Source organism: Acanthochromis polyacanthus, chromosome 13, assembly GCF_021347895.1.
Source record: "Acanthochromis polyacanthus isolate Apoly-LR-REF ecotype Palm Island chromosome 13, KAUST_Apoly_ChrSc, whole genome shotgun sequence".
NCBI lineage: Eukaryota > Metazoa > Chordata > Actinopteri > Pomacentridae > Acanthochromis > Acanthochromis polyacanthus.
Genome location: NC_067125.1, coordinates 3,402,647 through 3,422,398, shown reverse-complemented (window position 1 = coordinate 3,422,398; position 19,752 = coordinate 3,402,647). Strand labels below are relative to the sequence as shown.

The 19,752-nt window shown below is 39.7% G+C and overlaps 1 protein-coding gene and 1 non-coding gene across 2 annotated transcripts in view; both read left to right on the top strand.

Annotated features, from left to right (window-relative positions):
* plekhg2 (pleckstrin homology domain containing, family G (with RhoGef domain) member 2) overlaps window positions 1–19,752 on the top strand; it is a 102,371-nt gene that overhangs the window by 24,709 nt on the left and 57,910 nt on the right. The window contains exons 2-3 of the mRNA XM_022210581.2: window positions 1,913–1,990; window positions 14,724–15,235. Of these exons, the coding sequence (XP_022066273.2) occupies window positions 1,942–1,990; window positions 14,724–15,235 (561 nt within the window). The 5' untranslated portion in view covers window positions 1,913–1,941. The remainder of the gene's footprint in view (window positions 1–1,912; window positions 1,991–14,723; window positions 15,236–19,752) is intronic.
* Window positions 3,392–3,476, top strand: trnar-ucu (transfer RNA arginine (anticodon UCU)). Its single transcript is given in 2 exon segments — window positions 3,392–3,428; window positions 3,441–3,476. It is a non-coding gene; the product is annotated as a tRNA-Arg (tRNA).

Sequence of the window (19,752 nt, the reverse complement as noted above, 5' to 3'; positions counted from 1 at the left end):
CTCTGTAGATCTAGACTCCTGGTGGCTCTGATCTAGTTCCCTGTAGATCTAGACTCCTGGTGGCTCTGATCTAGTTCTCTATAGATCTAGACTCCTGGTGGCTCTGATCTAGTTCTCTGTAGATCTAGACTCCTGGTGGCTCTGATCTAGTTCCCTGTAGATCTAGACTCCTGGTGGCTCTGATCTAGTTCTCTATAGATCTAGACTCCTGGTGGCTCTGATCTAGTTCTCTGTAGATCTAGACTCCTGGTGGCTCTGATCTAGTTCCCTGTAGATCTAGACTCCTGGTGGCTCTGATCTAGTTCTCTATAGATCTAGACTCCTGGTGGCTCTGATCTAGTTCTCTGTAGATCTAGACTCCTGGTGGCTCTGATCTAGTTCCCTGTAGATCTAGACTCCTGGTGGCTCTGATCTAGTTCTCTATAGATCTAGACTCCTGGTGGCTCTGATCTAGTTCCCTGTAGATCTAGACTCTATCCATCCATTCATGATAAACTCTGTTTTCTCTGGAACTCTCTGGATCTCTTCGTCCTTCACTCTTTATCTTCTTCTACTTCTTCTTCTTATCCTGTATCTCCTCCATAACTCACCCATATCTCCCCTATAACTCACCCATATCTCTCCATGTCTCCCCCATATTTACCCCATATCCCCCATAACTCCCCCATGTCTTCTCTATATCTCTCCTATAACTCCCCCGTATTTCCCCCATAACTCTCCTATATCTCCCCAATTTCTTCCCCATATCTCCCCCATAAGTCCTCCATTTCTCCCACAAAACTCTCCCATTTCTCCCCCATAACTCTCACATTTCTCCCCCTGTACTCCACCATTTCTCCCCCATATCTCCCCCGTCCTCCCCTCTGACCCACATCCTTCAGTCAACAGCTGCAGAAACTCTGTTTATAAACTAATTGGGTCAAACCTGAATCAATGAGTTTGTAGGAGACACACACACACACACACACACACACACACACACACACACACACCACATTCCTGTAATTCAGCCAAACATTACATATGTTCTCACACATTTCACACAATAGAGGATATCTGTTCTTCTTCTTTTACTGTTTCTTCTTGTTTTTTTAACAGAATTTCTACAGGTTTTTTTCTAACTCCTGAACTTGTCTTAAACTCTTCCACAACTAAACCACATTTTCAGTTTTGGGTAAAACGTCGTTTTGTTTTGAAACCACTGAATCCTCCTGAGGACAGAAAAGCAGAACCCAGCAGAGTGTGAGGTCGGCTCGTTGTTCTTAGATCGGTTTGGTTTAGAAAAACATCACGCTTTGGTCGACAAAGAACTACATGTTAGAGGACTTCTCTTAGAGTTAAAACAACTTCAAGGAACTCTGAAGACATTCAAGGACCTCTAACCTTCTGAAAAAGGATTCTTTGGAACTTCCTTGGAAAGTGTTGGAGACACTAAAGCTGGTTTTAGAGATGGATGATTCACAACAATGATGTCAAAGTTTCTGTATAATCATCACAAAGACTCAAGATCATGTCAAAAAGATGAGATTTAGTCATTAAAATGACACAATATCCCCACAAAGATACAAAATCAAGATGAAAAGATTCAAAATCATCCCAAAAAGACACAATCAACATAAAAAGACACAAAATCAACATATAATGACAAAAAAATCAATACAAATAGATTCAACATCAGCAAAAAAATAAAATCAGCACAAATAGACACAAAATCCTCACAAAGACAAAATCAGCACAAAAAGCAATGAAATCAACACAAAACAGTGCAGAAACGATCTTGTGTTGACGATCTCAGCAGGTCCCTTGAGGTTCTTCTGTGTCTAACAATGTATCAAGAAGTCCTTTTTAAAACAAAATCGCTCTGGATCAGTTTTGTTGACGCTAACCATCTTTTTGTCGCCGTTTTCTGCAGGTTTCTACTTCCTGTGACATCATCACATCATGCCTGAGGGGTCGCGGCGCGGCAGCCAGAGATCGCCAAGTAACGCAGGTAAACAGGAAGTGGCTGTTGGACCAACTGGTAACACGAAGTAGATCCAACAAGTCTGACTTAAGTTAGAGATACTAGCTAATTAGCGTTAACCCTTTAAGCTTCAGTCAATTCCAGCCGTTTTCAGTACAAAAAATCGCTAATATTCTATTTTAAATAAAAAAAGTTACGAAAAATACGGGGAATATTGGACGCGCATTGCGAGGTGCATTTCCTTGAAAACGACCGATTGGTGGATTTTATACCGACTTCAGGACATGTTTTGGACAAAATAGTTTACTGGCTTGTGTTGTCTGGATGTAAAAGGTTGGATTATGGCCGTTTTTTGTGGAATCTTTTTTTCTGTGTGTAATAATGAACCTGGAAATGTGAGTCGCGCTGTGTGCGTTGAAGCCGTGTATAGAGAACGGATGGATGGATATTCGTTTTTGTTGGACAAATGTGTTTTTCTCACCCGCTGTGGTAATCGCATCTGAAAGTGGTTTATACCGGCGGATTCATGAGAATCTAAGCTTTCCATCGGCGTATAGTGTTTGTATAATCGCGTTTGCAGCCGTCGGACATTCTTGAAATTCCTATGCAAATTAGTAGGTGTACCGCCGGTGGTACACTGAAGCGCACTGAAGCGCAAAGGGCTAATGCAGTTTTCAAAGGTTCCTGGAGACTCTGACCACGTTTAAAATGTAGAACTTGACTTTGCATTAGACCGACTGTGCTAATGGATGGATGCTAATGCTAAGTTTTCCCCTTTGATTGCAATCAACAAACCAGTTTAAAGAGACAAAATGTAGTTTCAAGTTGATAGGAATCGCAAAAATGACCAAAATAACAAACTAACCCACTTTGTCTGTAAACATGATCCACTGAAGTACACAAGTCAGTGCTAACTGTTGACAGAACCGGACTCCATGGACCACTGCTAGCATGGGGAAATTCTACTGAGAAACCAGAGTTTTTGTTAGGTGTTGTCATTGGTCATCGACTCGTAGAAGCCAAACTAAACTACATAATAATGGTACCATTAATGGTACCATTAGCACTACCATTAGCGGTACCATTTACGTTACCATTAACGGTACCATTAGCGGTACCATTAGCGGTACCATTAGCACTACCATTAGCGGTACCATTAGCGGTACCATAAGCGGTACCACCGTATTTTACCTCCTTTATGTTTAACTGTGATCCATTAGTAAGAACTTAACTCCACTGTCATTTTGTTTGATGTTTTTCAAGACTTTCAACATCTTCACACCTGTGATTTTTTCCTAAAACTTTGGGCAATCTCTGTGGTTTCTCTGGTTGATTCTTGTCACAGCGCCCCCTACAGCTCAGGTGACTGCTTCGTCTCTTAAAGCTTGTTTATTCCATGCTCTGGGTTGAGTTTCAGCGTATTCATGAGGCTCTGTGGCGCAACGGACAGCGCATTGGACTTCTAGATGAAGAAGTGATTCAAAGGTTGTGGGTTCGAGTCCCACCAGAGTCAAAGGAAGTTCAACCTTTCAACAAAACACAGATGTTTAAATACTCTATAAATCAACACAAGTTCATCATTTATTGGCCAGAAACTGTAAAAACAGAAAGAATATTCAGATTCTTAGCTTTTCTACAGTCTTGTGTAAAGTTCTGTCTGGAAATGATCAAAGACATTCATTTTTTTTTATTTTAGTCTGCTTTCTAACTGCATAGCAGACATTTCTGAGTTCATCTTTGAGGTTTCAAGTCATTTTTGAAGACTTTTGAGTCATTCTGGACAATTTGTAAGTAATTGTAGACATGTTTTGGTCTTTTCGGACATGTTTGGAGTCGTTCCTGGCTAATGTGTGGCAGTTTGAGTGGTTTCAGTTAGATAGGGGAAATTTGGAGTCATTCAAGACAAATCTTGGGTCCTTTTAAAGAGAGTTTAGTCGTTTTAGGCAGATTTTGAGTCATTTCTGATTAATTTGTGTCAATTTGGACACGTTTTGAGTCATTCTGGGCAAATCTTGGGTCACTTTGGACAAATTTCAATCTTTTTGGACACATTTCGAGTAAATTTGAACAAATTCTGAGCAATTTTTGACTAATTTGAGTCATTTTAAAGTAATTTTAGCTGATATGGACAAGTCATGGGTCTTCATAATCAGGTTTTGTCAACTAAATAATCAAAGAAAAAGTTTTTTTAAAATCTGATTTTGATAGTTTTCTCTCAGTCTCAACCCATGCTGAACTTCAGAAGATGAATGTACAAAACTATTCCAATCAGTGTGGTTCTAACTAATCAATCAGCCTTTCTGCTGGTTGTTTAGTTGCTATGATTTTCTCGTGAAGCTTGGAGACGTTTAGAGTCACTTTTACTGCATTTATTTTCTGAGTCTCAGCTTTCTCTGAGAGCTGTGACTTCCCGTCACCAAACCAAAGAAAGAGGCCCTGCAGCTCGGACTGCTATTATACACAACAATAACACACACACACACACACACACACACACACACACACACACACACACACACACACACACACACACACACACACACACACACAGGCCGGGTAATGATGTGTAATTACACACAGCCTCCATGCTGTTTAGCTGCTCTGCTGTTATACTGGCTTCCATAGTTAGCATTCACACACACACACACGCACACACACACACGCTGCAATTATACACAAACACACAGTGCTGATTGTCGCTCAGACTCACTCCAGTGTGCAGGAAGTTGTATGGTTTGTGGCGATAAAGTGTTGCACTGAACAATGTTTCTGCAGCGACACACACACACACACACACACCATAAAAGATCTGTTGATTATAACCATAGAAAAGAACGAGGCAGAAAATAGACGAACGCCCAAGATAAGGAGCCCAAGGAATCAGAGGCGACATATTTTTATCTGCTCTCTGCTCCCATTGGCTGCTCTCTGACGACTCCCCGATGCTTTTATTCTGAAAACAAAGAGACGAGTCTGAGTCTGAGCTTTACAAGTTAAAAAGGTTTCAAAATCAACCACAAAACGATGGAATATGAACACAAAGAGAATAAAATCATCAAGAAAGACACACAAAATGACATAAAATTACAACAAAGAAACACACAGGCAGGAACCATCTAAATCAGCCACAATTTGACCACAAACAGATTCACAACAACACAAAAATACACAACAAAGTGTAAAAAAAGACAACAAAGACAACGACATTCCCACAAAAATATGAAACAACCATAAAGAGACACAAACTACCACACAAAACCAGCACAGTGAGACTTAAATCAAAAACAAAAACACACAAATCCACCACAAAGAAACATAATTTGACCACAATTACAGCAAAGAGACACAAAACGACAACAAACATACACGATTTGACCACAATTAGACTCAAAACAACACAAAATGAAAAGAAAGGCACCAAAGTTGCCGCAAGAAGACACAAAAAGACCACAAAGAGACCCAAAATGACACCAGACACAATTTGACCACAAAGAGAGTCAAAACAACACAAAATGATAATGAAGATACACAAAACAACCGCAAAGAGACACAATTTGGTCACAGTTGAACTCAAAACAACACAAAATGACATAAAAAGACACAAAATTTCGACAAGGAAACACAAATCGACCAGAAAGCTACAAAAACACCCAAAAAGACCACAAAGATTTGATCACAAAGAGTCAAAACAGCAGAAAATGACAAGGAAGACACCAAAATTACCACAAAAATTATAAAACAGAGACACAAACGACCACACAACACACAAAATGACTTAAATGACAAAATCATTACAAAGATTCGACCAGAAAGAGACATAATTTGACCACAACAACACAGAAATTACAACAATAAGTGTAAAGCAACCACAAAGAGACACAAACTGACCTCAAAGACCTAAGAAATCCCTAAAAGAAGACACTAATTGGCAACACAAATTCAACACAGACACAAAAGATCCAAATAAGTACGAAGAGACAACAGCAAAAAAAAAAAGACACAAAATGACCACAACAAACCTGAAACTACCAGAATCAGTCATGGAGTCTCTCTCCTTGTTTGTCCTGCTGCTGGTTTTTAATAAACTCAGAGGAAAGAATCCTAAACAACCGGAAGCAACAAACCTAGATCACATTTATCATCAATGAGACTTTTTTTCCATCTGAAACTGCATGTTTGTGAATATTACATCCAATTTAATCATTTCTATGACATGTTAGAAGTGTTTTTTAACTTCATATTTGTACGATGAAGTGATTTTATACATTTTATGTCTAAGAAAATGTCTGTAAAATCTGTAATAGAGAAGTTTTTAAAGACATAAAGAGGACTTTTTAAAATCTGCTCCATTTCTTCTCACTTTATGTCTGAGTTTTCCATCTTCAGACTCTTCATCTTGTCTAACTCAAGGAGTCTGATGACAATTATAAGAAAAATTCAGCGGATTTTTCCAGAAAATGAGCTGAAAGCCGGAGTTTAAAGTTCAGGGCTGGTCAGTAATCAGAGGTTGTTTTAGGGAGTTCACAGCGACTGAATGTAAATAAAAGGAAACTCAGAGAGAAGAGTCACTTCCTGTCTTTGTCAACACTCCTCTCTTTATCTCTGCTGTCGTCTGAAAACTTTCACTGCTAAAAGGCTGCAGCTGGAACGGTCCACCTCCTCTCACCCCTGTCTTATAGTGGTACGTTCCATCTCCCCGTTGTCCTTAGCGAAGGACAACTTTTTAGGATTTAAGGATTTAAACATTGCTTAAAATGACAAAAGCTAGCCCCAACATTTGTCCAAAAAGACTCGACATTTATCCAAAATGACTCAAAACTTGTAAAAAATGACTTAAACTTGTCAAAAAATGGCTCAAAATCTGTCCAAAATGACTCACATTTTCTAAAAAGACTCAGCATTTATCCAAAAAAACTCACAATTTGACAACAATTACTCAGAAATAGTCCAAAATGACAAAAGCTAGCCTGAAATCACGCAAAACTTTCCAAAATAACTCAACATTTGTACAAAATGACTAAAACTAGCCTGGAATGATTCAAATTAACTCAAAACTTGTGTAAAATGAATTCAACTTGAGTAAAATAATTTAAACATTGTCCAAAATGACAAAAGTGGCCCAAAAACCGCTCAAAACTTTCCAAAATGACTCAACATTTGTCAAAAATGTCTGACTTGACCATAGTTACTCAGAAATTGTGAAAAAGATAAAAACTAGCCTAAAGCCACTGTTTCACAATGTTCAAAATGATTCATACTAGTCCTATCTAATCTTTCTCCAGTTCTTTCTGTTTTTACAGTTTCAGAAAAATGTTTGAATGTTACAGTACTTCACCATTTGTTAACGTATTTATAGTGTGTTTTGTTCGTTACCGTCCAGCTGAAGGATCTTCGTTTGTCTTTAAAAAGTCAGTCTGTTCTAAACCGTGACGTGAGACTTCATTTTCCTGCTGATAACCTCCATCTCTTACATAACTCCACCGTCTCTGCAGTCTGCTTTATTATCTCGCTGTCAGACAGAATATTTCTCAAAACTTCTCATCTCGGTTCCTGTTTTAGTTTCTGAAGGTGGAACTGATGCTGACTCAGAGTCTAAAGTTAAACATCTGGTTTAAAGTTTCATTCATTATTTAAACGTTTGCTTCCTCATCACTCGTCTTATCTCCAAGATTATCAGCTGTGGCTGCGAATACGTTTTTATTTAATTTGTGGAAGGAGGCACGATGAAGGAAACTAAAACCTGCAGTTTAGCTGGACAGTTTCTACATTATGAGCAGAAATCATTGGTTTGACTGCAGCTGATTGACAACGTTGTTCTGGTTACATGTCGGGATAAAATAAAACCTTCAAAAAGTACTTTTTATTAAATAACAGAAGACAGAACTTCATTCAGTGTTTTACCACAGTAGTGATCAGTAGAGTAGGGAGGCCACCAACACACCTATGACTCCTGAAAAGGAGTTCCAATGTTGATAAAAATGTTTTGCCTGAGTCAATGTAGACTTTTTTTCTGCATTATGTTGACTTAAAAACACTGAAATCTCTTCAAAACGTTTCAAGATTTGTCCTGAATGCCTCAAAGTTTGTCCATACCGACTCTAAATTTAGTCAAGATTTATCCAAAATTACTCAAACTTGTCCTATCGAGCTGAAACTAGTCCATACTGACTTACAAATAGTCCAGAATGACTAGAAAGTCTTCACAAAAAACAATCCTGAACAATCTTCACTCCTTAAGACCGCTGATTGACGACTTTGTGGACGGACGTGAAGACAGAAACTGTGATTGAGTTTTTTATCGTTTTGCTGATAGAAGCTGTCATCTGGTGGCTGTTCCTGTGCTGAATGTACCATGAAGACGTTAACTTTATATGAAATAAACCTTCTCTTTGGTTCTGTTCTTGTGTCAGAACTGAACTCTTTAATGACAGTGAGCAGCTTCTGTCTTATTACTGTAATCACACTGTGGAATCCACCAAACCTGATAGTTATGAAGTTCAGTGGGAAATTCCACCTCGACACGGCCGCCTCCAGGCCAAACTGTTTCCACGAAGACGTCAAGCTCTGCAGCAAGGATCCTCTCCTCACTTCTGATGTGGTTTTAACAGATTTAGTATCAGTAATGAAACGCCAACATCTTCACAGAGTTCTATCATGAAGGTTACATCTGATCTGTTGTAAATAATGAGGTAACCTGAGGAGCGTTCTCATTCCTACATCGTCCTCTGCTGTGTTTTCCATCTCCAGGAGGCCACATACCTTCTGGATGTTTGACCTCGGCTGTTTTTAAGGTGGATCTCAGAGTTACGTAACAAATGGAACGTGGAGTTGAAGGCCGTCACTGGAAAAGGGAAATAATCAGGTGTCGGCTTTGAAGCGACCAAACCATGAATGAAGGAGACTCTCGAGGAACTTTAGGAATGATGCTGCCACCACCGTGCTTCACGGAAGCACATCACCATGCTTCACATCATGATGCTGCCACCACCATGCTTCACATCATGATGCTGCCACCACCGTGCTTCACATCATGATGCTGCCTCCACCATGCTTCACATCATGATGCTGCCCCCACCATGCTTCCCATTATGATGCTGCCACCACCATGCTTCACATCATGATGCTGCCTCCACCATGCCTCACATCATGATGCTGCCCCCACCATGCTTCACATCATGATGCTGCCCCCACCATGCTTCACATCATGATGCTGCCACCACCGTGCTTCACATCATGATGCTGCCTCCACCATGCTTCACATCATGATGCTGCCCCCACCATGCTTCCCATCATGATGCTGCCACCACCATGCTTCACATCATGATGCTGCCCCCACCATGCTTCCCATCATGATGCTGCCACCACCGTGCTTCACATCATGATGCTGCCTCCACCATGCTTCACATCATGATGCTGCCCCCACCATGCTTCCCATCATGATGCTGCCACCACCGTGCTTCACATCATGATGCTGCCACCACCGTGCTTCACATCATGATGCTGCCCCCACCATGCTTCACATCATGATGCTGCCACCACCGTGCTTCACATCATGATGCTGCCTCCACCATGCTTCACATCATGATGCTGCCCCCACCATGCTTCCCATCATGATGCTGCCACCACCATGCTTCACATCATGATGCTGCCCCCACCATGCTTCCCATCATGATGCTGTCTCCACCATGCTTCACATCATGATGCTGCCCCCACCATGCTTCCCATCATGATGCTGCCACCACCATGCTTCACATCATGATGCTGCCCCCACCATGCTTCACATCATGATGCTGCCACCACCGTGCTTCACATCATGATGCTGCCACCACCGTGCTTCACGTCATGATGCTGCCTCCACCATGCTTCACATCATGATACTGCCCCCACCATGCCTCACATCATGATGCTGCCACCACCGTGCTTCACGTCATGATGCTGCCTCCACCATGCCTCACATCATGATGCTGCCCCCACCATGCTTCACATCATGATGCTGCCACCACCGTGCTTCACGTCATGATGCTGCCTCCACCATGCCTCACATCATGATGCTGCCTCCACCATGCTTCACATCATGATGCTGCCACCACCGTGCTTCACATCATGATGCTGCCACCACCGTGCTTCAATCATGATGCTGCCACCACCATGCTTCACATCATGATGCTGCCTCCACCGTGCTTCACATCATGATACTGCCCCCACCATGCCTCACATCATGATGCTGCCACCACCGTGCTTCACGTCATGATGCTGCCTCCACCATGCCTCACATCATGATGCTGCCCCCACCATGCTTCACATCATGATGCTGCCACCACCGTGCTTCACGTCATGATGCTGCCTCCACCATGCCTCACATCATGATGCTGCCTCCACCATGCTTCACATCATGATGCTGCCACCACCGTGCTTCACATCATGATGCTGCCACCACCGTGCTTCAATCATGATGCTGCCACCACCATGCTTCACATCATGATGCTGCCTCCACCGTGCTTCACATCATGATGCTGCTACCACCATGCCTCACATCATGATGCTGCCACCACCATGCTTCACATCATGATGCTGCCTCCACCGTGCTTCACGTCATGATGCTGCCACCACCATGCTTCACATCATGATGCTGCCACCACCGTGCTTCACGTCATGATGCTGCCACCACCATGCTTCACATCATGATGCTGCCACCACCATGCCCCACATTACAGGCTGCGGTCAGTGCAGTGCTCAGACAGGTGTGACCAAAAATGACTTTGAAAAGAGTAAACTAGGACGTTCTGATGTCAGATTTGTCCCAGATGGAACCGAGCGATGTTTAGTATAAAAGTAGCAGCAGCACCAAAGCAGCTTAATGATGATTATTCACTCTCATGAACGCAAATGGAAATGTTCTTATATCGTCCTGACTGATGCTTTCCAACAACCTTTTCTCAGAGGTTCTTGGTTCTTTAATCTTCGTGATGTAGTTCTATTCAGGAATTCTGATCCACCAGAGACTCCTGGATGTTTTAAAGTCCTGCAAAGCAAATAATGAAAGAAATTCAGACTTTTAAAGGTCTGACTGTGTCGTACCGTACAGAAGGCATTTCTGAGTCAGTTTTTCAAATTTAAAGTCATTTTCTGACCATGTTTGTGCTGTTTCAGACACATGTTGTGTCTTTTTGTGACAAATTTCAATAATTTCTTTATCAAATTTGAGTCTTTTTAGATAAATACTGACTAATTTAGGACAATTTTAATTTTTTTGGAGTAGTTCTAGTCACTTTAGATGTAAGTTTAAGTCATTTTAAGCAAATTTGGAGTCATTTTGGACAAGCTTTGATCATTTGGGACACAATTTGAGTGATTTCTGAGTTAATTTTTGATATTTAAAGTCATTTTTTGACCACGTTTGCGTCGTTTTACACACATTCTGAATTCTTTGACAAATTTTAGTCATTTTTCTACAACGTTTGAGTCATTTTAGATAAGTACTGGGTAATTTAGGAGAATTGTGAGCAGTTCTAGTCACTTTAGATGTAAATTTTAGCCATTTTAAACAAATTTGTAGTCATTTTGGACAAGCTTAACTCATGTGGGGCCCATTTTGAGTGATTTTTGTCATTTTGGGCTCATGCAGAGTCTTTTTAACAATCTTTGAAATCATTCTGGTCTAGTTTTAGTTATTTTGAGCACATTTTGAGTCTTTTTAAGTAGTTTGTGTGACTCTGTTCTCATGCTGAGTTTAAGTTTTAGATGAAGAGTTCAGGAAATTGAGGTAAACAGTCATAAAGTCACAACCGAGTCAAATTTCTCTGGACAGACATGAAAATGCTAATGTACGAGGAACTACTTTATGCTAATGAGGGTGTGTACATCCGAGACAGACGGAAGCAGAATGAGACGAATGTTCATCAGACCACATCCTGGGTTTGAAGTCAGGTGCGGATCTGACTAACACAAACACTCGGCTTCTTCCTGGGCTTGTGAGGACCTTCAGTGAGGTTTTCTAACCCGATTCTAAGAGCAGCCATCAAACCAAACCTGAACTCCGTCAGTCTGAGCAGCTCGGCGGTCCTCAGTAGAGCAGAAGTTCAGATCTCACTCACTGAGCCGACAACAGGAAACCAGACGAGCTGAGAAACAGTTTTTATTTCTGACAGTCGGAGATCTGTGGTGGCGGATCAATGGTTTAAAAACTGCAGGTAGGGTTCTGTTTTCTGCTTCCAGCTCATTTATCAGCATTAATTACTCATTGATTCTATATTTGTTCTGTTTCTGTGAAGGTTTCTGGTTGTCTGAGGGTTTAAACCGATGAAAAAGACGAGTTTTAGTTCATTACTGGAGGCAAAAACTGTCTGGAATTCACAGCAGATGTTAACAGATGTTCCTGCTTCTACTTATTGAACACTGTGAGGTTTACAGAGAAAATATGTTTTAGTGAAGGTGAGAATGCAGCAACATTAAGAAACTGTGAAAAACAGTGGAAATAATGAAAGATATTGGTGAAATAATCACATTTTAGATCATTTAAATGCAATAAAATACTGTAATAGTACAGTCAAATATGATAAAAGAAGTAATACTTAATACATATATATATATATGTGTGTGTGTGTGTGTGTGTGTGCCTTTTTTCATCTTTTTTGGTCATTTTTAATTCTTAAATATGTTGTAAGAAATGTTAGCAAAAATAATGACAAATATGAATTAAATAATCACATTTTAGATCATTTAGATACACTTAAATAGTTTATTCTACTGTCAAGTACAGTAAAAGAACCAATATTTTTTTTTAAAAAATGTATATAAATATGTACACCCCCTGTCAAAAGTTTTGAGACACTGTCTCATTCAAATAAATTAGAACCCGTCTCAAAACTTTTGACAGGAGGTGTATTTGTGCATTTTTTTGGCATTTTTTGCCTTTTTTGTAATTTTTAAATCCTTAAATATGTTGCAAAATATGTTGAACCTTTAGAATCATCTGGTTCTTCATCTCCTGTAACTTTATTAATAATTAAAATCCTGCCTTCACACTGTGAAAATTTCCAGATTTATCACTTTTTAAATCATTTCTGAGCCTCAGAGTTTCATCAGTCCAGCAGATAGAACCATGACATTTTAGCAACTAAAATAACTGAAAAAAGCTGAAAAATTACCACAAAAACCACAAAATAACCACAAAAATAGACCAAATTGACAGAAGAGGGCCAAAATTACTACAAAGAAACACAAGATCGGCACAAAAAGACCAAAAAAACCTGAAAAAAAACGCAAAATTTCACCTGAAAGATGCAAAAAAATACAGACTAAGTCACAAAATCAGGACAGAAAGATGCAACATTACCAATAAAAGATAGAGAATGACCACAGAAATAGACCAAATCGCCAAAAGAGGGCCAAAATTACCACAAAGAAACTTTAGATCAGCACAAAAAGATCAAAAGCGGTAAAAATACCTATAAAAGACAAAAAAATGCCACTGAATGATGCAAAATGACCACAAAAAGCCCAAACCACCACAAACAGATGCAAAATCAGCATAAAAAATCCAAAATTACTACAAAAAGACCACAAACACCACAAGAACAGGGGAATCTGCCATAAAAAAACGCAAAATAAGCACAAATGGTGAACAATCACCGCTAAAACTACCAAACAGTTAAACCAAATCACCACAAAAAGAAATGAATCTACCACAAAAGGACACAAAAGTGTGTTTGAAACCAACAGCTTCTTTATTTCCAGGATGTTTTTCTAAGCTGAACACGTTAAATCACACGTATGACGCTTCACAGCTTCACAGCTGCTCTATCATTCAGAAACAATCAACAGAAAGCAGAACGTTTCACTTCCTGATCACACAGTTACACACTTCTTTAACTGAAAGATCAGAAAATCATCACAGCTGATGATTAAACTGCAAGAAAAAATAATATACACAAACTGCTTTGAGTTTAAAAAATATTTATATTAATAGAATTTTCTAAAAATAGTAATAAACGTCTACACATATCAATAAAACATCTAAACGTAGTAATAAACTTTTTACAAGATAGTAATACAATGTCTACACATATTAGTGTCTAAAATATTAATAAAATGCTTAAAATATTAAGAAAATGTCTAGAAATATGAATCACTGAAATATTCAATAAACAAATATTAACAAAATGTTTACAAATGTTAATAAAATATATTAAATTGTATCCAAATAATAATAATAAAATGTCTAAAAATATTCATGAAATGTCTACAAATATTAACAAAATGTCTATGAATATTTAAATATCTTAAAATATTAGTAAAATGTCTAAAATTACTAACGTGTAGAAATATTCATAAAATGTATGAAATGTTAACAAATTGTCAAAAAGTTTTAATAAAAAATCTGAAAGTACGAATAAATTGTCTAAAAAATATTGATAAAGCATCTCGAAATATTAAGAAAATGTCTAAAAATGTTAATAGAACTTTTAAAAATATTAATAAAATGTTTAAAAACATTACTATAACTTCTAAAAATATTAATAGAATCACTACCAATATTAATAAAAGTTTAAAAATAATAATAAAATGTTGAAAAATTAAAAACAGCTAAAAATATTAATGAAACATATAAAATATTAATAAAATGTATGTAAATATGAATAAAATATTTAAAAAAATTCATTAAATGCCAGAAAATATTTTTTAATTCCAAAAATCATTAGCAGATGTCTGAATATATTTAAAAATGTTTATAAAATGTTTTCCGTTCGTCTGTCTGCAGCTGCCAAGCGTCCGTCCTCCGTCTCGTCTCTCAGTGGGATCGTGGGAAGGATGATGTCGTCCGGTGACCGAGGAGCATCGTCTTCCTCCTGCACCTCCGTCAACACCGTCTGTTCTGATGGAGAACGTCCGGCCTCCTTGTCTCTGTCCTCTTCGGCCTCCTCGGTGTCTCTGCAGGACGCCTCCCACTCCTCGTCCTCCTCGTCTTCGTCCTCCTCCTCTTCGCTGCCGTACGGCGCCGTGCCGACCTACAACGCCTCGTCCTCCTCCTCCACACCCAAACGCAACGGATCCGACATCAGCCTGGACCTCACGCCACTCGTCACGGCGGCAGGAGGAGGAGGAGGGGTTGCCAAGGCGACAGGAGGAGGCCACGCCCCCAATGGGCATGGGACCAATCAGGCTACGGCAGTGGCGGCGACACCAAGGCAGCTTTCTCGGCTGGAACGAGTCGCTCTGGAGATCCTAGAGACGGAACAAGCCTACGTCCGAGACCTGAAGAGCATCGTGGAGGTAAGAGTCCAGTTTAGAAGATCAAAGATGCAACGTTTCAGATTTATAGTCGGAAATATTCAGTTTACCAGGAGACTTTTAAGGATCAAGCAGATAAAAAATATTGGTTTAAAAATGAACTAAAGGTTTAGAAAACTCTTGTTAGTGACACGGTGGTTCTTCAGGGAACGACAGTTAGCATCTAACGGCACACACCAACAAATACTCAACTAAAGTTTACATCCACCTGTAAAGTCCACGTATAGTCAAGAAGTCTTGAGTTTCCAATGACTCCTAGAACTCTGAAATCATTAAAACACACTAAAAACAGTTGGTTCTTTCATGGATTTATTAAAGATCTTCAGGAACTATGACAAAATCTCAGTGGAATTATCAGTTTTGGTGACGCAGAAAGTTGTGTTGTTCAAATCTTCTTAGTTTCATGGCCTCTTAACTTCTAAAGAGTGATTACAGTCGACTACAGCTGCTGACTCCTCTGATCCAGTTTAAATAGAATCCATTAGATCCACTCATAAGATTTAAGAGAGGAGAGAAGGTGAGGCCTTTAACCCCAAGAACACCAAACCTACCATCAGGCATGGAGGTGGCAGTATCATGGTCTGTGGCTTTCTAGAAGAGCTTCTGGACTGGTTTCAGACTCTATGTTGGACTGGTTCTGGACATTCTTGGGACTGGTTTATGTTTGGTGTCAGTCTTGGTTCTCCTGGTTTTGGATGTGATTTAAAGTTGGTTAGGATTTATTTTACTCTGGATCTGGTCCTGGATGAGGACTGGTTAAGGACTGTCTTGGACTTTTTCAGGAGTAGTTTAGGTTTGGTTTTTGTCTCTATTTTGTACTGTTTTTTTTTTTTTACTTTTTTAGGACTGATTTCAGACTGTATTTTGGGCAGTTTTTGGACTTTTGTCAGGAGCAGTTTAGGTTTGGTCTTTATTTGTACTGTTTTTTTTTTTTTTTACTTTTCTGTCTGTTTCTAAAACTAGTTTCTGCTTTGGTTGTGGACAGGTTTCAAACTGTATTCTGATTGGTTCGGAACATTTTTTGGACTGGTTTAGGTCTGATTTTGGTCTTGGTTTTAGGACGTTTTTAGGACTGGTTTCAGACTGTCTTGGAGAGGTCTTTTTCTACCCCCAAGAACACCAAACCTACCATGAAGCAACGAAGTGTCAGTATCATGCTCTGTGGAACTGGAGCTTTACACAAAGTAAATGGAATAATGAAGAAGGAGGATCACTTCCACGTTCTTCATGAAAACCTAAAACCATCAGCAGAAGGTTGATCTTGGACACAGTTGGATGTTTCAACCAGACAGTGATTCCAAACACACATCAGACATGGTAAAGAAATGGTTCCATCAGGATGGAATGAAGGTTCTAGATGGTCTCCCCAAAGTCCTGACTTAAACCCATCAAGAACCTGAAGAGCCAAGCCTGTTCAACTGATAGTATAATGATACTGCCACCTCCATGCTTGACGGTGGGTAAAGCGTCCAGAGGAGAAACCAGAAGCTTGTGGAAGCCAAATGTTGGTGCTCATTTGAGTCAGCTGTGGTTTCATACAGAGGCCAGGTAAGCAGAACATCTGTGTGGGCGGAGTCGACTGATTTACCATCCAGGTGTGATGCCTCTGGGCCGGTTTACCTGCAGACAGACTTTAGACATGTTTATCTGCGGAAACTACAAAATAAAAATGTTTAAAAACTGCCAACATTGATAAAAAAGGAGCAGATTGGACAGGCTGTCAGTGCTCCTGGTGCATTCTGGGAAATCATCCATCCATCATTGGTCCAGGTGCGGCAGGAGTCGGCCAGGTGTGTGTGTTTGTGTGTGTATGTTAATGTGTGTGTGTGTATGATGGCAGAGGATGAAAGCAGCTGTAAATTCTCTCTTTCACTTCAAAAGGATGTTTCACACTCCTATCGGACAGCTGGAGACTTACACACATTAATACACACATATGAACACACACACACTCACACTCACACACACACACGCAGTAACACACACACTCTTCTGTCGTCGGGTTTATCAGCCGTCCGTCAGTTTCTTCCCTCCGACCTCCACTTTTCTCTCTCATCATCTTCTCCTGTTAATCCATCCTGACTCCTGTTACCGTCCAATCAGAGGTCACCTTCACGGTCACATGACTGCTCCTCACCTGCAGCAATCCCCCGAGCAGTTCAACACTGGATAATTAGGGGCCGAGCACAGACGGTGTGGAAGGACCCCATTGAAACCCACCCTAAGGTTTCTTCTTCTTCTTTTCAAACTCCACTTTGGCGGAGCAAACATACCCCAAAACGCGTCAAACTTTGCATGCACATCAGGACTGGCCAAAAATTGGATATTTTATGGGAGTTGCGCACATGTGTGGCAAAATGGCTCCATAGCGCCCCCTGTAAAATTGAAAAAGTGGTCATTAGGCCAACTGCCACAACATTTCATCTGCAGCCACAAGAAGCTTTCCGTGTCCGGTCTCGTTCTCCTGCTCATCCTGCTGTGCACATGTGGAGCCTGCTGTCAGCAAACTCTGCGTCGTTTAAATAAAGCTTTAAACCCGAAACATAAATAAAACGATGTTCCATCAGACAGACTTAAATGCTTTTGTTTTTGCATCAAGCAGCAAAGACGTGGCTCTAATTTATCAGCTCTCGTCATGTTTTAATGCGTTTTTGCGGCTGCAGGAAAACAGCGTCCGTCGACACCTCGCCACGGTTTCACCTATCTTCCAGTTTTCCGGCGGCGTCAAGCAACAATCCCAGAATTCCTGAGTCCTGACGGCGACGATAACGTAAAGCCTTCGCTGCTGTTTGAGGTTTTCCTGCTGCAGTCTGGTTTTGATTGAGGCTACATGATGTCACGCTCACTTGGAAACCGAACCTACGGCCATAATCGGCCCCGCGTGTCCGTTTGTGTGTCCGTTTGGGTGTCTGTTTGTGTGTTTTTGGGAACAACAATGACACAAAACGAAGAAGTGAAATCTCTGCAGCCAGATCAACTCTTTTGGAGGACTTTGTTTTGTGCAGAGATCTGCGTGAAACAAGTGAAAGTGGAGAGAGCTGTTCAGGTTTTCTGCAGAGCTGCTGACTTAGAGCCAAGTGGGACAGGAAACCGAGGAGGAGGAGGAATCGAATGGGGGAGAGGCAGATGAAAATGGGGGAGGAGGTTTGAGAAAGGAGGAAACATGAGGAGGAAAGGGAAGAGTCGGGATCTGGGGGACAAGAAGAGGGGAAAGTAGAAAAACAGGAGAAAGAAAGAGGAGGAGACACAGGGAGGAATGTGGAGGAGAAACAAAGGAGGTGGAGGAGGTCTGGGGGACGAGAAGGGAAAGAGAAGTTTATGTTCAGTCGCATCGATGCAAAACTGTAAAAAAAAAGTTAGACAGCAGAAGTAAAGTAAAAAAGAAAGCAAATAAATACTGTAATGTTCAAAAACTATCCAAATACCTGGACAATATAAAAATGAGAGTAATTTACTGATAAAAATACAGATTTTTCACAATGTTTACATTTTTTCACTTTTTTCCTTTACTTTTTACAGTCAACATGTCATTTAAAGCATTTTTCTGTTGTTTTATGACATATAATCTGTCATTATCAGGGAAAAATAGCAGCTAAATGATTTACCAAAGCTTTAATAAACGTCATTCTCTTTTAAATAACGACAAATATGTTTTTTGCTGATTTAAAAAATAACAATAAATCAGTGTAATTTTACAATTGCACATTAAATAATTTTTTACTAATTGATAATTTAAAAAATATTCCATTTTGACATGAACAATATGTACAGTTTTGCCCTTTTTATTCTAATTTTTAATGTTTTTTTCCTATGATTTAATAGACATACCTGTAATTTCACAAAACAGGAATATTCTGTTGTGGATTACGTGAAATAATTTAATGATAAAAATACAGATTTTTCTTAATATTTAAATAAAATAAATATGAACAAATATGTGTAAAAAAACAACAGACTAAAACTGTACTGTTCACTGTCATTAAATCCACAAAAAATATTATTTTTCAGATTTTTGTTCGCTGTTATTTGAAAGAAAAACCCTGTGTATTACAGATTGGATAATGGTGAATTTTTACGTTGTAAAGGAACAAAATACTATTTTTCATTGTAAAATTACTCAGTTTTTCTGTATCTACATCAACAAAATGTTGTATTTTACAGATATTTGCTTTTACTTTGAGTGCTTCTGACAGTTTTGAATGTTACACTATTCCACAGTTTTTTTTTTCTGGTCCTTTGCTGGGATAAGGAATAACAGCAAAACCTAAACAAGCTTAATTAAGCTCTAGTTACCATCACTGACTATTTGAATGCACAAAACAACATTTTTGTTGATGATTTTAGCGTTAATGTGTCTGAAACCTTAAAGATATCTTCACTAACAGCGTTTCAAAGCCACGTTTCCTTCCTTTGATTCTTTCTGCTGCGGTTTAGTCGTATAGAAACGTCATTTCTGAGGCAGCTGCCGACTTTAATCATCTATTCTTTCTTCCTCTGCT